Genomic DNA, 21,680 nt, shown 5'->3' with positions numbered 1-21,680 from the left:
AAGGAACTAATAAGCTATTTTTAAACTTGAAATTAGACTAATTAAGATTAGAAGATATTCTGTAGTGGGCAAAGGATATTATGTACAGTCATTGAGTATAGTAAGCTTGAAATTCTCCACTGAGTTGGCTTTTACTAAAATGATGTGTTAATCTCCCCAGGAATTTCAAGTGACAACTACACCTCATGCAGTCTGCATCTATAATCATTGTATCCACAGTATCATTCTCCTTTTTTATTAGCTTCATCTCTTACTGCAGAAACAGCTATATGACATTTTCCCTTAACTGTTATCTCCTGAGAACAGGGAACTTAGACCAAATTCTTTCTTACCCTGCCTTATATAGATATCATTTTACTTGTGGAAGCAGCACCTTTAATTAAAGGTTTTTGTTAAGTCTTTTGTTAAGGCTTCTCTATTTTGTCATCTTTGGAATTACAATTTTTCAACTCATGAAAATATGTTGTTATGGCTATATTTTATAATGCTGACCTATGCATTTAAAAAATATAAATACAAAATTGTAAGCAAACATAAAAATTTACAGTCTACTTGTCTGTGCTTCAGAGTAAAGTGGAAGACTGCCCTTCCACAAGATGTTTACAAAGTAAATTAAAGGATTACATTAGTTTGATTTTTCATTCCCTTGTGAAGTTGAAACTGAAGAATGACCCTTCAAGTTTTTGAAGGAGTGTTCTAATTCGTGAGCTTATGAACAGCTCCTAAATATGTCAATAACTAGACAGTCTTGGCTTTCTAAACTACATATGTACAATAATAAAAGAGCAAAGCTCCTTAAAAATTACTTTGTCAACTTTTCAAATTATGCTTTTAGAACTATAGTTTTAGGCAGATGAATTCCTGCTGAAAATATCTCTTTTTTATGAAGCTGGTTTTGTCCAGATTGTGCTTTTAACATAGAACAACCACCGCCACCCCCCGCCTACAACCCAGTCTTGACAGTCTTTATCTTAAAAATAGGTGAAAGTAACCATGAAAGTATGTATGGACATTTCACTCTTCAGAAGAATTTAAAAATCTTGTAAAATACGCTCTCATATCAGTAAACTGTGATGCAAAGGACCACAGTATTAGGATAAAAGTACCAAATTGGTATAAGGCATCAGGAGATATAGCTCTGGTGACTTTTTGCAGTCTGTATTTAGTCATGCTATATTTCAACAGTAGCATGAAGAAGCTTTGAGATAGACCGATAACTTTAATTCGATTTTCACCCATTGAATGCTTAATTAATTTTTTTTTAGTGGGAGGACTCCAGATTTTATTAATCTAGTAATTTCTGCTAGTCTGCCACAAGGGGGCAAATTAGTGCTGTTGAACTCTATGACTTCTCCCTCAGCATACTGCAGTACCAGCCAGCAACAGCACGAGAATATTTATCACTTGGGAGTTCTTAAAATACACTGTTGTCTACAGTTTGATTTCCTTATAAATATTTACTGACAAGAGGTTTATTTAAATATTTCAGTCATAAAATGAATGCTCATTCTGGGGGATTGTAACTTTCTAAAGCAAGAAATGAAATTAAACAGTATATTGTCATGGATTTTCCATTCTACTCACTACACACACAGTGTTCAGTCGACCACTGCAAATTATTATCTAATGCCACTTTTTATAACTTTTGTAACTAAAAAAGGCAAGTGAGAAAGATTTGATTAATTAAAGTTTGTTCTCAAAACTTCAAACATAGAATTTCTGGTAATCGTATGTTAACACTATGAAGTACCCTTTAAAAATAAGATTTATTTATGAAGATAAATTAAACCAGTAGAAATATAGTTCCATAAATAAACCTGTTTCTTAAAAAACTGTATCTTAATTGTCTCTTTTAACCTTATTATGGAATTCAAAGTAACAGCATCTAAAATTATTTATGTTACAATTAGACTTCACTATGTTACATATTACTGAGAAAGGAATAGTGCTCCAGATTACAGATTTGTCAATATAAGTCTGTGCTCAAGACCTTAAACACTTAGTACATGCTAGTGTCAAAATCAAACAAGCTGTTAAAGGATCTCCTGAATTTTGACCTAGAAAATAAACAACAAAAATTTGCTTTGTGTACCAGAGAAAACCAGTAATAATTCCATGGAATTCCACTTCTAAACACATATAACAGAATCATTACCAGTGACACCTGCTGAAAAGAAAATAGATGAGAGATGATGAATCAAAGTACATCCAAATGCACTTTGGGGATGAATTTCACCAAAATACTCTGTCTTCCCTCAGTATGGAGGTTGGCTATAATCTTCTACCTACAAAACTCTCAGCAAGCAAGTACAGTTTTAAGCACTTGCCTCTTAAGCTTGTGCAAAATGAGATGATTCAGAAGATTATAGTTTGATAATAAATAGTGGCTTTGCACTGTAAAAGCAACCCACGTTCAGAAGTATCGAGTGCCCTATGTAAGACAAGATAAAAAGAGAAAATCTTACTTTTAGGAGAGTGGCAATTAATCTTTACAAGAGGATGGCAAGATTTTTTTTTTCTGAAATAAAACATCTCAAACCAAATAAAAATAACCTGAACCTGAACCGGAGTTCACAAGTAGAAAATGGCAGCTCAGATGTTTAAGGTACGAGAAAATATATGAAATAGAATCTAGCTGGTAATTTGCCATTATTTTTATATACATATATCTGCATGTGCACATGTGTGTGTGTGTGTGTAAAATATGTAGATGTAATGATAAAAAGTATCAAAAGAAATAACTTTTGATTAAAATGTGACATTAAATTCTGCTGACAAATTCAAACACAAATTATATAAATGGGATTTCATATCTTCATAAATATACACATATAAATACACATCCTCAAGTGTCTGGATTTGGTACAAATGAGCTAATGCCATAGATCTCTTTTCTCAATCTGCAGGTCATATGTATGTGGGATGAAGTACAGAGTGGTGATTGTTCTAAGATCAAGTGAAAGGAATTACAAAGCCTTTTTGTTGCAGTTTATGCTTTATTTTTAAAAGAGCAAGATGTCAACTTGCCTTTGACTTTTTCTTCTTTAGAGCAGCCTTATTTACATTTCCGTAATTGTTATGTTACTTCTTGTATTTTTAAGAGCCCCATGTTTATAGTTAATGAGAGAAACAGAAATGTATTTATTATGCCAAGTATTTATTTCATGCTGCCATTACTCCTACTTGTATATCTGGTGTGTACTGACCTTATTCATTGTGTCCAGCACATTATGTAAGGGAAAAATATGCATAATGTTGTTGTGGACAGTACATCCCACACTTAAACAGAATCAAAGTCCTCTTTAAGAAATTTTCTAGAATCTAACCAGAGATACAGACTAGATGGCAAACATTCAGCACACTGTGTTTGCAAATTTCAGTGTGCCCTTTAAAATATTTCTGGATGGATGTGAATCATCTTTTTTCTTCTTATGCACTCTCATTCAGGATGTGTAGCTGATCTTTTCTCTTTGATTTTGCTTTTAGTAAAAAAGTAGAATGACCAGAAAATTTTGGAAAACAGTGACAAAGGTGATGGTAAGGAAGTGTTTTTTTAAATTCAGTTTTATGTTATAGTATATATAGAATGAAAATGTTATGAAATTAATTTTGAATCTTAATTCAGTAGAAAAATATAATCTACTGATTAATACCTTTTCAAATATTGAACTCATGTCAAACACAGTATGAAGGAAGAACTGATGTAATTTATGATGTTGTTAAAGGCTATGTTGTTTGACTTGGATTTTTTGACAATATATGCTATATATATATGCTTATATGTAAGGTGCATGATAGTAAGATATTTAGTAAATTTATTACAGTTAGAAAAATTAATTTCACTTCTGATTTTTAGGAAGATATTTTTATCACTGTTTCACAGATTTTGTGGCAAAATATACATTTTTACAAGAAGGCAGAGAGCACACAACTGAATAGGATTTGAATCTATTTGATTTGATGTTGTTTTGATTTTTTTCTCTTTCTCAATAACTGTTTTCATATTTTGAATTATGGTTCCTATATGTTCACAATCCTGGAAACTGTAACGTATGTTTAATGCAAATTTAGCAGTTAAAGTAAACAAAGACTGAAGCCCTCAAGTACCACTAGATGTCATCCTGTAGTCATTGAGGATGTATAGAAAGGAGCACCTAATAATAGCCATAGAGATTACCTGAAAATCGGTAGAAAATTGAAAATGGGTCCACCACAATAAATATTTTTGCTTACATGTAATAATAAAAACATCTCATAAAACTTTTAAAGGTATCAGTGTAAGTCCAGGGCATAAGATGTATTTGCATATTGTTTTTGTAGCAGCATGCCAGTAATTGCTAGTTTATTAACTCAGATCATATACACTTAAAATTATCTCTGGGATATTTAATAATATTAAAAATGGAGACAGATGACAAAGACATTGTGAGTGCAATGCAGTCATATAATCTAACATTTCTTTTGCAGTGCCACCATTTGCATCCAATCTTGATTTACTGTTACAGATGGGTTTCGCTTAAAACCCTGGAGATGAATAACTCCAAAGTCTGATGATGTTCAACACTCATTTCCAGTTAGGAATTTTGCAAATGCTCCCCATGTTTAGAATGAGACTAACTCTTGGGACCAATTATTCATAACTTTTACTGTGCTTGAAATCCAGTCTCAGATACAAAATTTGCTGCCTCAGTGTGTCTCTACCAAGAGCACTGCGGCCCCTGGGACGTTTTTTGACAAAGCCTATTCAGTTTGCTCTTTGCTATGATGGCTTCGTAATGAGAGAAAATAGCCATGAGAAGCCACTTTTCCAGTGCTGCAGTTCTGCAGACAATGCCTGTAGCCCAAAGGCTCATCTTGTTCGTAATGGCCCCAGTTCTGACCACTTCTCTACAAGCATAGAGCTTTTGCTGATTCACCTTCATAAGTTAAGCAAATTTAGTTTTTTAATTTCTTTCATGAATTTTGATAAAAAATCAAATTTCACTTATCTGTCTTGTCTTGTTTAGACATGATTTTAGTTAAAGTTCATTAAAAAAAAATTCTTATTTTTTACTTTCATTAAATTTCCTTTACTGATTCCATAAATCACCTGTAATGGTGCCAGCAGGGAGTGGAGAGTCTTCAGATCTGGTCATGGTGGAAAACCTCAGTTTATGGCACCAGTCTCTTCCAGATCCAGGAGGCTCTCAAAGTTTTGCAGGCAGCTTTTTTAGTGAATGCCTGAGTAGTCAAACCTGTAAGTGGATCAGGATCAGGAAAAGCTTTCTATCCTGTACGCTTTTAATATTTGTCATTAGAACATGTGAGCAGAAGATATAAAAATGTGTGTTGTTTTGAGCTTAATTCTTTTCAGGATTAATCTATTACATTTTTATTCAAATTAAGGTATAATAAATGTAATTTGTTATTTCACCAGTCACACTCACTCCCTCTACACTGCATAGTATAATATAATAAGCTATATATATTCTCTAATGTACTGGGACATATATATATATATATATATATATATATATATATATAATATACAAGTGTATTTTTCAAATAGCCTTCATAGGTAAGTCTGTCTGCTACCGAGACTGCAAACTTAGGTCTGTCTGAAGTAGTCTTTCTTTTTTCTTTCTCTTTTACAAGTTAAGATGGGAAGGGTAAGAGTCATATAAGCCATTTTCAGATGTCATGGGCACCTGATTTAAACTGAGCATCTTACGATCAGTGGAGAGAACAGAACACTATATTAAGGAGTGATTTCACCAACTGTATTAGCAGGAGAGGAGTTCTGCTTTAGAAGTGCTTGTTTCTCTCAATAGCACAGGGAGACTGGGTAAATAACTCAAAAGCACATTAGTACAACTGAATCCTCAAGTGACTGTAATATATATGACCTGTGTTGTGGGTATCATAATATAATGATGAGGACTATCACTTGCAGCTCAAATCAAAGTGTGGGGGAATGAGCCTCCTTAACCCTCCTTCCTGTAGAAATTCCTCAAGCTTTGTTTGCAAAACTTTTTAAAACTGATAGGTGTTTGGTATCAAATAAATCAATCAGGGAGGTTTTACCTGCTTTGTTGACATCTTTCTACATACCAAATAATATCTAGTTATCTCGAGCTCATTGTGGTTGTGTTTTCCTTCCATTTAATGTAAATTTCATTGGCTGAAGCCCAAAGTCACAAACCGTCCCATGAAGTTTTGTTAGACAAGAGTATCTAATCAGATTTCTCACAGACACACTCCTTGTATGAAGGGTAATTGTGAGGTTTCTTTTTCTGAGCAGTATTACAATTAAGTATTTCTGCATAACCACTGTGAGCCTCATTAAGAGCTGTGGGATGAAGTTAAAGCAACATTTTCACTTTACAATACACTGAAAAACTGCAATATGAAGTTTATTAAATTGATGGAACTAGAGAAGTGACAAAAGTTAACCAAGGAAGTGTCATGCTGGTTTTTAAACAAAAAGTGCATTGCTGCTTTAATATGAGGTGTACCACAGAAAAAATCAGATGCTTTAGAAGCTGTGGGCAGTCTAGGGAAATGTGTATCTCTGTGATTCCATTTTTTGCAAAGGTCAGGAAAAGGGTGACCTTTTTTTGTTGGTAGCTGGTAACAGAAGACAAACCTGTTTACGTTCCACAGAAATTAATGTCATGATTATGGTGAAGTCAAAGAAGAGGAATTTGGGACGGTTTGTTCATTAGTGATCTTTCTGGGCAACATTTCAGTGCTCCTTTCTTTCTTTCTATATGCTTCATCTCATCTATTTTCCTTTTATTCAAACAGTGTAGAAGAAAAAGTTTGTCTGTTTCTGAAGTAGTTCTTCATAAATAGTGTTTGCTATACTTGTGCTTATGTTGTTACAAGAAAATTTCATAATATTTATAAAATTCTAATTTGTGAAGACAAGGATGTAGAAGAATTATTAAAAATATGTCAAACTTATTCTGCTGCCTTCTCTTGAATTTATTTATTCATTTAATAAACCTGAGGTGAGATCTGAGACCTCAGAGAATTTACATAAAAGAATAGAGAGATATTGATATTCAGTTCTATAAATGGGTTGGAGTTTATATGAATCACATATTTTTGGACTAGATTTTGTCATTTGTGGCATCTCTCAAAAGTACGGATCATAGTATTTGTGGAGTAACTTATTTTTCCATACATTCTTGTCAGGTATCCAGGAAAAAAAATCCAGGATAAAATAAAAGAGCATGCACTATCTGGGATTAAATAAAAAACAGGTAATCGGTGATAACAAAAAAAGAGTGACTACACAGTCATATAGTATTCTCTAAAATCCCTCCCTCTTCTGCCCATGACCTGAAGACAGTAGTGGAAGAACTTCTTCCCACAGTGCCTCTGTAAATAAATGTTTTACTGGTTTTGATGGAGAGAGATCTCAAAGTAAGGGGATACTGCTCATCACTGGGAAGTGAATCCCTTTTCCTTGAGAATGCAGTGGTTTCCTAGGGGTGACTAGTCTTGCCTATGTCCTTGCCAGCACTGTAGGGGCTGTCTCTGTGTAACTTCAAACTCTGGCCATCTTTTGACTTGCCTTCCTAGTTTACAACTACTTCCTAGTTTACTACTGGTAACTCCCTTATTTTCAGGAGGAAAAATGAATAGTGAGGAGCTGATGAGGAGCTGCAGCCTTTCCTACCATCCTAATAAAACTTCTCATATGTAAATCTCACACTACATCTGTCTCGGTTCCTCCTGTGGCATCCTGATGATTTGAGATCAGCAATCTGATTGCCCAGGAGTGCTGCATAGATTGCCAACTACATCCAAGCAGTGTTTGTGCAGGTTTGCTTTGTCCCATCAGTTTTAGGTCTTCCCAGGGTGTGGAAGGTCTGTGATGTGCTGCTGTACCCACTTACCACTACTCTGATTCTTGTGCTCCTGCCTGGTGCACTCCATTATCCCAAAGACCTACCCTAAAAATGCTGATGAGCAAATGCATAATAGTTATTTTCTGTATTTTTTCCTCTATTTTTTTCCTGAAGGAATGTAGAGAATATTTCCCTTGTGGTTTGAGCACAGAGATTAGGCTGATCCTATGAGGAGCAAGATACACAGTGATTGTATGTGTGACATCAGATGGAAAGCACTCTGGCTGCCCTTCACCTTTACTGGAGTGGAGACGGGCTGCCCATTCCTTTCTGTTGCTTGTTTCCAAGAAGATGTTTTGAAGACAAAACATTTGTATGTTGCTCTATTGGGAACGGTGAGAAGAACGACACAGACTCTCTAGGGAGTTGAACAGGAGAATTTCTCTCCGGTTTATTACTTCAGATCATTTTTATAGACGGATACATGAAAGTACAGAAAAGAAAACTCTTATTGGTTAGTAAATTAACATATCACCATCATTGGTCAGTGGGGTTCACCACCCCTCGACCTTCTCTTGCCAGAAAACAAGGAACAGACAAACAGCCCCTGCAAGGCTGTTTTCTGTCTCTGAGGATTGTTTTAATTCCTCCCTATGATTTCCCTGGCCACTTTCTCAGACAAGACTGCGAAAGTTATGCAGCCTGCTATTCCACAGGCACTGTGCTCCTTGTTAGCTCCTAGTCACTGCTTCATAGTTAGCATCCATAATTTGTTCAGTATTTTGGTCTGTTAGAGATGAATGGTGCCTTCAGATGCATTTCAGCATCTGAAGTTGAGTTAGTCTTTCCCTCAGGCCTGAGGAAACCTAAGGTCTTTATAGCAGTCAATGTTCACAGGCAATTACTTTCTAAAATGTAATGGTTAACTGACTTATATAGTCAGTACAGGAAGCTAGTTAAAATCCCTTACTCATTTACTTCATTATTTCTCATTATATTTCCCTTCTGACATTACAATAATCGTTGCTTTAATGATTGTTGAAGTTTATTTAAATTCTTAAAGGCAAATTGCTTTGTGTCTTTATATATATGTATGAAAAAATAACAAATGTCCTTGTTTGCCGCTCAAATTCTATCTTGGTTGCCACCTCTTGCTCTATGTGACATCTCCTGTTTTTGTTATGAATGGTAGAAGTAAACCACAATGCAGGTAAAGGTTTGAAACTCACACTCCTATAAAAAATGCTTGTTAATCTTGGATTTGAAGAGACATTTCACAGTGTGTGTCAGCTGGCAGGGTAAGCCAAACTGATTGCACAAAAGAGTTGTTTATGTCTAGTTACGTTCTTAGACTGCCCTCATCACTGAAAATTCTGTGCTCCTGCTAGAATATATTGGGTGCACCAAACTGTCTTTGCCATCTTTTCACTGCTTGCTTTTCTTGTTTGCATCAGGACATGTTTTCTATTTTCTTCCCTCTCCTGGTTAGATTATTTATTTGTCTGTATCTAAAAAGCTTTTTTTCCTCTTATTTGTCAGCCTATTGCTTAATAGAGAAGTTGCAATTCCTACTAATATTAATAGTGAAGGATACAGAGCCCTCTGCATCAACTTTTGCTTCTTTGACTAGTAAGCAATTATGTGTTTTCTTGTTGGTTTTTTTTTTTTTTTGTCTTCTAGAGCACTAGAGCAATATGTGACAAACCAGCCATATCATTCAGCTACAGCAGAATTAATATTTTTTTTCAGATGTTCAGGTTTTGCTCCAGTACTTTATTACCCTTTGTTGAGAATGACTTCTTTTACTTGTTTTGCAATGTTTTACTGATTTGTCTTGGTTTTTGCTTAAAATGATAATGTTATTCTATTCTGTTTAATTTCCAAATATGTCACTATGGTCTGGAGACTAACAGGTTTGGTTTTTTTTCTATTAGTTGTTTTCTGAAGGGTAAACTGTCCCTAAAAGAATCTTAGTTATGATGCCTTGGAGATTTGTTATGTGCAGCATTTTTTTTTATACCCCAATATATCACAGATGCATCACTAATAAAAAGCAAGCAATGCAGAAGCACTTAGTGGATGATGTCCATTCTTCTGACAGAATAGTTTGAGATACCTAAGTGTTTTCTTGAGTTTCTAGAAGGATTTACTTAGACCTCAGGGGGAAAGAAAATCTGCTTAATATGAAAGAGTTGTGAGAAAAACATGACAAAATACAGTAAGCCTCAATTTTAGAGTTATATATGTGGGAGAGAAGCACAGAATATTAAAACTCAGCCTCCCACATTCTGTAAAGGAGGAATGTGGGGGTAATATTTGCCAAAAAGAGATCTGGTTTTGGTTAAAGAAATCTTAGACTTAATGTGGATGCTATGGATAATACAACAGTAAAGTGCATCAGCTCTGAATATGAATTGCATTTTATATTTTCTCCATATCACTGAAATGTGTAGTTCAAGAGATTCTTTGAACTTCTCTTAGGGAGTTATACTCTGACTTCTGGAGTTAAACTTCTGAAATTTCTGGGAAAAAACCCCAAATAATTATCTGGTTATTCCACTTTCTTGTGAAGCCTAAATTTATTTACTTCTTAAAAATGCATTACATAAAATAACACATGAGAAATAATACTAAACACAATAATGAAAAAACCCAAATCATTAATCTGGGAAAAATACAAGATATGGAATTGTGCTGCAAACTAGCTTCTTATCAGATTATTTTTGCTGTCCTAAAATGAATGTTCAATCATCTCCTCTCAGTGACTGATGTTGATTTACTACAGAGGGAGCAACACCAAGCAGCTCACACTGTGTACCTAATTCATGGCTGGTTTAGGGGAACTGATACAGTTCTGCTCTGAGGTACTGTTCATTTACTGTGCTGGCTCTGTCTTTGGAGATACTCAGAAGCTGTCTGGACATGGTGCTAGGCAGCCTGCTATAAGTCACCTTGTCTGAGCAGAATTGGATGAGATGACCTCCAGAGGTTCTTCTGTATCTCAACTGTTGTCTGATTCTCTGACATCTGTTAAAGAAATTAAAAAAAACCCAACAAAACAACATTGTAAGTAAAAAGTTGTAATATGTTAATTTGTAAAGAGAAAGGTTACCTAATAGATTGAATATTATTATATAGCTTTTTAAAAAATTTCTTTGGGCAGTACTATCTCTGGCTTCTCTGCTAAACAGTCTTTGTGCTGTTATGCTTTTGATTACTAGAAATGGGGATCCCCAGGAACTGACTGAATATAAAGCTTAAATATCTTTAATAGCATAAATATCTTAAATATCTGCTTAAATTAGTCAAAAAGAAGGAAACTTACATGGCTGTCATTGGTAATGGATGCTTACCTTTGACTCAGTAAGTACCTTGTTCTGTTGAGGTTTCTCATACCCTGAAAGGCAGTAGTTTAGAGGATGAGGAGTATTTAGCATATATGTTTTGTTTCCCTTTCCTTCTTAAGGAAGAGATGCCTTATGAGGAAGCTTCTACAGTGTTCTTTCTATTGTAGGTTCAGTTTCCTCTGCATCCCTTCTTTTGATTTCTGCATTAGGCAGTAAAATATTTCCCTGTTGCCTATGGATTCATCTCATCTCCTATCACAATTTTTGTTTCTCTAAAAAATTGAATTCTGTTTATGAGGACTAAAGAGTCTCAGGTAGTTTCTTCTAACTTAGAGGCGTTTTCATCAAGTAATTTGTGTTAGTAGAAAGGTACTGGACACCAGTCCGTGCTGAGATTTTCAGACATTCATTGCCAGTTTTGGTTCAGATATATTTCATAGGCTCTACATGAGAAAGAAAGGGCTTTAGGTTTGTTAGTTTGCTTTTTGGCACTATGGACATGCAGTTTAAATAAGACACATATGATGGGTGATGTCCAGCATAGTGCTTTGTAGTCAGAAAGAAGGTGGCAGATTTTATATTCAGTCCAAACATGTTATAGTTCAAACTTTTTTCTGTAATTCCAGCTGCTGACTTATCAGTAATAACAGGAGCAGCATTTGGGGATTTTTTCACAAAGGATGTTTTCCAACAGATATGATTTAAAAATAGAAATCATTCTGCTGTTTCCAAAATCAGATCAAAACAAAAGTATTTTTTTAATTTTAGTGCCAAAATATACAGAAAGTTTGTATGCTATTATGGGCAAAACCAACTCTAAAGCAATAAAACCTTCTTTCACCCCAAATTTCCTATTTTCACCTGAGCTTGTAACTATCAATATTTTGTTATCTATATTATCCTGCCTTTTCAACAGTCAATAAAAAAGCTAAATTAATCTCTCCTAACACTCCCCAGTAAACCTGTGCTTAGGGAACTGTTCTAAACAGCACTGCTTAAAAACAAGTCCTTTTTGTTTGACAAAAAGTGCTTTGGTCTATCACTGGCAAGAAATGTCTTTTCATACTCAAGTTTCTGGAACACCGATTTAACTGAGCCCTCTTCATTATTGTTCACCACATTTTAAATAATGGAAAGTAAAAAGCAGATTCCTCTTCCCCACATCTGTGAAAGTAAAACCTGAAAATATAAATTATGTCATATAAGCTGTTTTGCATATATCCTTTTTCTTTACATTGAAAATGGCATGTGTTTGATACTTCATGGGGATTAAAACCTTGACATTCAAAACTCTACCTCTGATCCCTTGCAGAAATATTCCTTGAGCATAGATTTGTGCCTGAATCTAAACACCTTATCACTTCCCTCTTGTTCTCCTGCGAAGTTGCACACAAATTATTCATACCAATGCTGTGACTGTTTCTGAGAGGTGTTTGTGTACAGTTTGGTCATGGGACTAGAAACAGCTCTCCATGAAAAAGTTAGTTGGACTGTTATTTACATCTGGAGTACATCTATGTTTTTTTTCTGAGGCATCTTGTCCTGAGGCTTCCAGGGAGAAAAAACTAGGAAAGACCACTTCTTCCTAGCCTAGTCGTTCCTAGAGAGAAGGCTCTGGGCAGGTACCCATTTTTAAACTATTGGGATGCTTATATATGTTTTAGTCACTCCATTCTCCACAGCAGTTCAAGTCCTACAGATCCACAGATACGGTAATAGCGAGTTTAGGCTTCTGCCAGTAAAATCTGGGGAAGCACTAATGATATGAGTGTTGGCTTACAATATCTGAATTACAGAAGGATGTAACCAGTCTGAATTTGTACTGTACCATATAAGTGGCACTGAGTGGATGACAGAAGCCAGTGTCTTATAGAAATACAGCTTCAATCTGGGGCTGTGCAGTGGAAGAATCTTCCCCCTAGCCCACAGAAAACCAGGAAAGGAAGCAAGGGATGGTGTAGAATTGGGTGAAACGAATTGAACTGGCTCTGCCCGTCCTCTGGCAGCGCCTGCGATGAGTTAACACAGACACAGAGATAGGTGGCACTGTGCTCTCGGGGATGGCAGAGCAGAGCTTACATCCGCCTTACAGCGCCTAAAGCCGCTTTCGAGGACACAGCCACCCTTCTTGGGCAGCTAGCCCTTCGGTGTCACAGCTTTAATAACAAATTCAGATGATCTGTTTTGTTTGGAGAAAATACTCCTTGCTTCTGGTTTACGTGTTTGCTGTGTAATGCTATTAGTTTACAAACGCTGCCATGTTTCACCTCAGAGTGCTCCATTTCACGTGAAAATTATTAATTTGTATGGGGCGGGGAGCTGGTAAAGAGAGTTCCTCTTCAGGGTTGTTAATAACCACAGGAACTTAGAATTTAGAATTGAACAAATGGAGAGAGGTTGGAGGCAACTGACTAACCATCATGGTCTAGGAGCTAAAGTCAGCCAACATCAAAGTGGAAATAGATTGCAAAGGTTGGGATTGCTTGAAACAGGAAGTGTAATTTACTCTTGGACTGCATTATACATTGCTGTGGCAAATTATCCATGTTTGATCTATGTAACCGTTCTCAAAGATGTGCTTTAATTCACTGCAACTTGCTGTTTTGCACGAGGAAAATTCCATAGTCTTTCCTGTGTAGGAGGCTGTATTAGATTATGAAAATAGTTTATTCTGGCCTTAAAAGCAAATAATCCATTTTCAGATAATTTTTATCTTAGTTTTTAAGCAAGTTGCATACCACTCCTGGGGTGCGGCAGTGAAGCTAATCATATGGTTTACTCCATTTCCAGAGGTCAGATTTGACTCTTTCCTACAGACTGGTACTTCCTACTGTCTCTATTTGACCCAACTGTAGTGAGAGCCAGGTTCTGGGGCTTTGGATTCAGAAGTGTTCAAACATGATTCTAAAGTTATCATTATTTTTTCTGTCATTTTTTGTAGACAGGGTTGTGCCCAAGTCCAATGGGCCATCTGCTGCTCTTGATGTGGCTGTATATCTAACTGCCCCATATTCGATCTGCACCTCACTTCATTTGAAGACACCTTATGGGATGCCAACATTTTTCTTTGTACGATGGAAAAATCAATATAAAATAACTGAAATGGACATGCCTTTTAATATGCTTATTTCATTAAGATTACAACTTTAAAAAAGTAAAAAATGTTTCTTGAAGACAATATATAGATCAATAAGACAGCATATGAAGAACTGAAATGAAAAACACCCTCGTTTTATTTCACTGATAAAACATGCAAAACTACTACAGAAAATACTGTAATGTTCCCAGTGTTCCTGGAGGTTTGTGACTGTGGTAGGGATCTCTTGGCAAGATTATAAAATAGACAACTAAACTGAATCTATGAACTAAATGCAGAAATATGTTTCTTTCTTTGGTTATAAAAAAGCAGGTGCTGAGATGAAAACATAGCAGACCTAACATTTAAAAGGCAGTGTTGGCTTTTGTAAGTATCTGGACTATACTGTACTATATCAATAGTATCTGGAAAATTTAAAGAATCGATACCTCCCTAAATACATAAGTAAGATTTGAGGAGGTGCAGCCAAGATCTTATTAATCAAAACATTATTCAACACCCTCCCTTCCAACAAACCTCAAGGAAGCACAAGTTATACTGTAAAGCCAAAAGAAAGCTAAAAGCACTATCATAGTCTAAAATAATAGATTTATGGAAATGAGCAATAGGTATGAAAGCAGGTTATCACAAAACTGTGGTGCATTTCCTTTCAAGCAAATGAAAAAAATTTGTTAGAAACTAAAATATTGATTACTTACTTCAATGCATTTTATGGAGCAGCTTAATGAAGAACTCACAGTGGTTGCCCACACAGAATTATACACATACTAGAGCTCCTCAGGACATACAGTTAAGAAACTCTTAAGTCTATTCACATAGATTTGTTTCTAGTATATTGGTCCAGTTAAGGCTGATGTAAAACATTTGAAAAGGACAAAGGTAGTAGGCTGTATCTCTGAATGCCTCTATGACTAAGAGAATGAGATATTCTTGTACACCAAAGTGATGGATGGCCGAGATAAAAATTACATAGTAATACTATTGTATGTATTCCAGAAAAAAATCTCTCTCACAGGCATACATTTCAAGAGAAAACAGTAAGATCAGAAGAAGACATCTGTTTTGATCTTCTCTATAAGAACCATAGATTTTCTGCTAGTAATAACTGCCTCAGTTCTGGAATTTCTCTAGAACAGCTCATAAATTTTTTTCTTTCATTTTCTAGCAATGTATGTACAAAGAAATATGATGGTGTGAAGAGTGACAGTCCCTCTTCTGTATTTGTGATTAACATTATATTTGAAAATGGCAACAGGTCTTGCTGCTGCTCTTCTCTCTCGTGCCACATTTTGTTCCTTTTCTTCATTGCTCTGGCCCTTGGTGGCCAGACATTTGATAGTAAGATATTTGGCTTCCATGACAAATTTTCTTAGATTTATTTACTTTGGACTCCACTATCTCAGTTGTATTGTAATTGTAATTGTAGTTGTACTGTATTGTAATGTAATTATCAGAAATTATAAGGAAGTTGCTTTTTAGACTTAGTTGGAAGATGTCACTAAGATGATGCTCTTTATCGACATTAGGACCTCACTTAGGATGCCAAACGAAAAAGTCTCTTCCATGGTTTTCTTTTTCCTTTTATTTCCCATCCTTCACAACCTGTCTATTAATATTTATTTTTTTCCATCAATCAGTAGGGGAAAAACTTAGATGAGAACCATTTTCTTACTGTACAAAGTTAAAAACTTTACATTTCCAGTATTGCTGATTAATTAAACCCTTTCCCATACTAGAAGTCTTTATATTTTCTCTGACTCACTTGCCAAAACCTATGTATTCTATTTTGCCTAATTTTTTTTTTCTGAAATTCCCCTGGTGTTAGAGGATTATATCTGTGGTGCACAGCTGGGGAGTGCGTTTGCAAGTGTACAAGAATAAGCAGACTCGCACCAGCAGGTCACTATTGAAACCCACCCGCAAGGGCTGGCAGCAGAGAAAGCCTCCTAAGAAGTTGTATTGTTTTCCACTCAGTGAATGTGCCAGTAACTAATGAGAGAGAAATGTTGGGAAAAGTTTTTATTCTGAAACCTATAAGCCAACTTAATTGTTTTGTTTGCCTGATTTATTATACTTGAATGAATACAGTACTGTTAATTGTGCACTTTGAGCAAGAAGTTAAAGCCAGAATAGTCAAAACGTTACTCATCTGGTTGGAGCACCTAAATTTTATATGAGAGAACTAAGCTAGAGATTCTTTTTGGAATGTGGGTGTCTGTATCTCACTTCAAAGTGGAAGCATATACCAGCAAAATTTGTGCCAATATCTTATGCATCTCTAAAATAATTTTCCAAGTAACTGTTTCTGAAAAACATAAGTTTTCCTATTTTTTATACATTGTAACGATTCTGTCCAAGTCAAATATTGAAATGCAAATGGAAATTAGTGATTATTACTTGGTCTCCAAAACAAAATAAATTTGACATGATTGAGGTGATTGCGGCTTTCATAAATGTGTCACCAATGTCTAAATATCAGTTACTTGACATAATATTTACTTCATTTACTCTTTATGAGCAACTTGGGAATGAAAGTATTTTTTTTTCATTGTTCCTTGCTTGTTTAGATAATGACACAGATCAAGCAGAAGTCATTCCAGAGACAGGGTTAGAGCACCAGGCTGCAGCTAATCCCACAGCTGCTTCCCATAAGGGCTTGTACTCACCCTCTGGTATTTCATATCATTGTGGCCAATTATCTTCCTGCATGTTGAAATTGCCACAGCTTCCACTCCCCATCTTACTCTTTGCACAGAGACCCAGCTTCTCTACAGGGTACTGTTATAAATTGCTTGAATCTTTGTTTACTCTGCAAGATTGGTGTGTCCTCATGTATAAATATCAACAAGCAAATTTTTTAGCATAATTTTATTTTTTTCCTTTCCTGTCTTTCTTACCTGCCTCTTCATCTAACCCTAGATCAGTACAACAAATCATCTCTAGAGAAAAGCTTTCCAAAGAAGGCTCTTTCTGCATTTAACTCTGAAGTGCTGCTCAGATGAGCAGAATTGTTGGGGTAGGGAATTTTCCTTGCCAGGACATTTACAGAGGCTGTTCTGCCATGAGATGCTAGAACCTCATTCCAGAGTCTGAGACCTGCAACATCTTTGAGTCTTGATATCATGATGGTTTGTGGGCTGAAAGCTGTCCAGTGTTACTGCTGATCTGTTGATTAAGACACTTATGGTTTAGGATTAGGAACAGTAATTAGATCCAGAAGCAAGTGTGGATACATCAGAATGCATACAGCCCTGGAGTAAAGTGTACCTAATATTCCTATCAAACAAGTTCTGATTTGTGTGGCTTTCCTTTTCTTCTGTGAGAGACAGTGTAGGAATAACTGCGGGAAGCTCTTGGTCTGGGAGAAAAAGGTTGTCTTTGGAATAAATATCACAGTGAAAACTTTCCACCCTAAGCCTTTCATTAATTTCTTCATGTCATCTTAGTATATTTAAACTCTGTAAGAAATTATGCTGCAAAAAGTTCTTCCCACGTGTAATTTTTCCTCAAGTGAAGTGCATAGCCTTCAAATTATAAACTTCCTACTTGTCCTAGGAAAATTCTCACTGTATAAATAATTGAACTCATCTGCAGTGAACACTAGTATTCTTTCTCTAGCAGTCTAAAATATATGCCTAAATACACATCTTGTACTTAGTGCTTTAAATAGTAATTACTCCTGTGAAGTCACTGGAAGCCCTTAAAAGGGTTTGACAGTTTCCCCACAATCTTTCAGTGAATGTAGTAGCTGGGCTGTGCAGTGCAACATCCACTGATAATTCAGCAGCTGAGGAACTCAGGAAAGCCTGCTCCAAACTTCTCAGCTGTTGACAGGCTTGACTTGCTGAGAACACTGGTTAAATATAGCACAAGCGAGCTGAGCTCAACAAAGTCATTGCTGTAACACTGTGTGAAGAGACCAGAAGAGGGGAAATACAATCTGAGAACTAAACTGCCAAAGCCTAACACCACCTAGCAACAGCTGAAAAAACTTTTAAACAAAAGTCTGGGTGAGACACAGACAGAATATACCTCCTACTTCTCCTGCCTGGGATTTCTGCGAGAAGCAGCTCTGGTCTTCTGTTCTCTACCTTGTTTCCTTCATTACTTCAACTGCTGGTAGACATAGAAAAGTGGGAAAAGTTTCTATCTTTGTACTCTCCTGAGCTGGATCATTCTCCTCCTGTGGTAGTGCTGTGGGACAGGCTACTGCAATCTTGCAGTGTAAAGGATATATTCCTAAGTCCGTGTTGCTGACAGGTAAGACTGAGTTAAACCACTCTGTTGTTTTGTTGTTTTTTTTTTTTTTTTTACAGGAACTTTTATTTTCAAGTGTCTTTTCTACAAAAAAAAATATTTTCTAATGTCTATTGTCTCTTTCCTTTTTGACCAATCTTCTAAATGATTTGGAAATGTCAATAGATGAAAGCTGGCATGAAAGTTTTAGTGGGTTTTTTTATGTTTACATGGTAGAAAGCAATGCTGAAATAACTTTTGCAGTTCTGACAACAAGCATAATGAAGTAGCTAGTAGTAATATGAAAAAAATTTTGACATGTTTCATGTTTATACCTGCTTACATGAAGACAGAAGACAAATCAACATTTAATAATAGAATACATATCATCTCTGACCAGTGATAGTCTAGCAGCTATTAAAAACAGTGACAACTTGTGTGATAAATAAAAGGAAACAGACATTCAGTAACAGAAGTAACCAAATAGTTTGTTGGCCAGCAAATTTGTACTTTTGTTTCCTTGCTAACCTTTAGGACACACCTGGTGCCTTTCATACTACCTTTGTGACATCTGCTCTTGGCTCTTTCCCTTGTGCTTAATTACATAGAATGAATATTGATCTCTCCTGCTTTGATTAGCAGCATAATGCAGCTGTCCTCAGGACTGACCTTATGTTTATTGTACCTAGGAGTGCTTGAGCTGGGTTGCTGTTGCTAGAAGTCTATGTTTCTCTCAGCAAAATGAGAAACCAGTTCTCAGATGTTTTGCCCTGAAAGCAGGATGGAAACCTGTTTGTTGTTGGAAATGCATACACTATGGCCCCACAGTGTTCGTGTAATTTAGGGGAGGAATTGCTTGGTGTGATTTAATTTGTCTTAACTGACAAAAGCTGTTTGATCAATTGGAGTATGAATTCCACTCCTCCCTGCCACCTCTTCTAAGGCTGTTTTCTGCAAATGAAATCTAATATGCATGAATTTTTAAGAGGCATACTGATTATAAGTTCATATACAACGTTAATTCAGTTATGAAGGCAGAGATTTAAAGCATGCCCTTACCCTGTTCTAAAACCCTGTTCACTGATTTATGTAGAATTGTCTCAGACAAAAAATATTTGTCCTAAAGAAGGAATGAACTAACTGAGTCTGTGCTGACTGTGGTGTTTGACACTTAGTCTGTGGACTCTGGGATTGCCTCAGGGAGATGAGAATGTCTTGGTTTAGCTAAATAATTCTAGTTTCATCACTGCATATTACATAAATTACATCAATACCACATCTTAGCAGTGGATGCATTGGATGGAATTAAAATACTCTGAAGCAACTTGTACTTGGAGACTGAGAATGTAACTGCCTGTGAAATGATAAAATAAGGATGGAAGAAAATTCTTTAGAGCAAAGAGTAACACAGTGTCCATTTTATTTCATAGCAAGGGGCACACTAAAGCACTAAACAGAAACACTTCTTGGCAACTATAATTTAATGTGATAATCATTGTTGTGGAATTACTCAAGCACTATGGAATCCCAAATCTAAGTCTCAAAAGGAAACTTTGGAATTACTTTTTAATAAGGACATATCCTGAGAAAGTTGTTTTTTCATAAGAAGACTACACAGTGAGAAATAAATCTGAGACAATATGATTTGTACAGTCTTTGTCATCTCAACATTAGAATGAAAATTATTACTTCTTTCCTTTAATGAAATATCTGGCAAATTAAACTGTGGAGAAATGACAAATTTAACCTTCTGAAAATATAGGGATGGCAAAATCTGGCAAAATGCTATGGTAATATTGGCTCCTTTTTTGATTTAGTTGCTGCTCAGTGTAAGGTGGGGTTATACAACTTCTCTCTTTTTGCACAATTTACTTTTAGCAAAGATTTTTTTTAAATCAAAAGGCAAATGGTTAGCCTAATAACTGTCTAATGAAGTGACATTTGAACAGTCCAATAGCAACTTCAAACTCTAACACATGGAGTTGTGGTTTTACATACATCTGTCTTCCTTTCCTCTTCAAAATGGAGGAGGAGGCTAAAAATTACTCTTTTCAACAGGTGTCCACAAAGAGGCTCTGGGATTTTCCAGTCAAATTTGTGGAATATATAATGTGGCTATTCAGCAGATGGTTTCATATTTGAAAGATAGTCAATTCTTCTAATGACTACAGTGAAACCAAGGTCAATTTTATATCAAATCAAAAAGTAATTAATGTTTAGATGATACACTCCGTTGTGATTTTCATGGAAGACAAGTAGACATAGCATAACCATCTATTTTCCCCCTTATGCATCATTTTGATTTTGTTTATATTTACATAACTGGAATGAATGGTGCCTTTCATGGTGATAAAGACTCCTTCCAATCTGAATCCACTTCCAGACTCTGTCACTTTTTTTATTTTATTATAATATTTTTATTGTTATGGTTATTATGAATTATTATATTAATTTTGTTGTAATATTAACTGGTCTAGTCCCAGCTAAAGTCACCATCTTAACTGTTTTCATCACCTCAGTCTTTCAGTCTTTCTATAGATGATCTGATTGTTTTTAACACCAAATTCAAAGACTTGAAATTCACCTTCAAAGCTCAGCACTGTTCTGCCCCTGCTTACATATGCCTTGATTTTCTTGAATTCTTCCTGCTTATATCTGGTAGACCATTGACCTTTTGCTCTGGTGTTTACTGATCCTTTATGCTGCTGGTTTTAGTGAGCTTGATGTTGACCCCACGATATCTGAGTTTCCTGTAGTGCTGCTCACTGTCACACCTGACACAAATGGAAAGACTAAACATTGATATTAATAGAACAATGTCAGCCAAAGTAGGATTCCTGAAGAAACGGATGTTCTTTCTGGAAGCAGCCTGTGGACTAAGCATTAGTATATTAGGAAATCTCTGTTTTGCAGGTATGCCCTGTTTTTCTCCTCTGGGTTACAATTTCACCACTGTAGCCACTTCCATTATAAAATGGATAGAGGTGTATCAGTGAAACTCCTACACTGATAGAGGTGTATCAGTGAAACTATTCCTGACACAGGATCTTTCTGTTGGCAGAGATTCCACACATGCTTAATTTAATGCTTTTGGTAATCTTATCTAACTCAGTTCAGGTACCCCCAGGCAGAAATCAAGAATATGCTTCAGAGCTGTGCCAG

The 21,680-nt window shown here is 35.7% G+C and overlaps 1 protein-coding gene across 14 annotated transcripts in view; it reads left to right on the top strand.

Annotated features, from left to right (window-relative positions):
- Positions 1-21,680, top strand: part of FILIP1 (filamin A interacting protein 1) — a 136,968-nt gene that overhangs the window by 15,974 nt on the left and 99,314 nt on the right. For 6 of the 14 annotated variants that reach the window (XM_086876322.1, XM_023922344.2, XM_023922339.2 and 3 more), the window contains one exon: positions 3,487-3,537. The exons of 3 other annotated variants lie outside the window; for them this stretch is intronic. In XM_086876322.1, the coding sequence (XP_086732448.1) occupies positions 3,499-3,537 (39 nt within the window). In that variant the 5' untranslated portion in view covers positions 3,487-3,498. Of the gene's footprint in view, positions 1-3,486; positions 3,538-16,987; positions 18,543-21,680 lie in introns of those variants that run through there. 5 more of the 14 variants (XM_086876323.1, XM_023922341.2, XM_086876316.1 and 2 more) reach the window with 2 other exon arrangements.

The sequence above is a fragment of the Cyanistes caeruleus genome, chromosome 2, assembly GCF_971803275.1.
Source record: "Cyanistes caeruleus chromosome 2, bCyaCae1.hap1.1, whole genome shotgun sequence".
In the NCBI taxonomy this organism is placed as follows: domain Eukaryota; kingdom Metazoa; phylum Chordata; class Aves; order Passeriformes; family Paridae; genus Cyanistes; species Cyanistes caeruleus.
The sequence above is the reverse complement of the archived record's forward strand: the minus strand, read 5'-3'. Positions and strand labels throughout refer to the sequence as shown.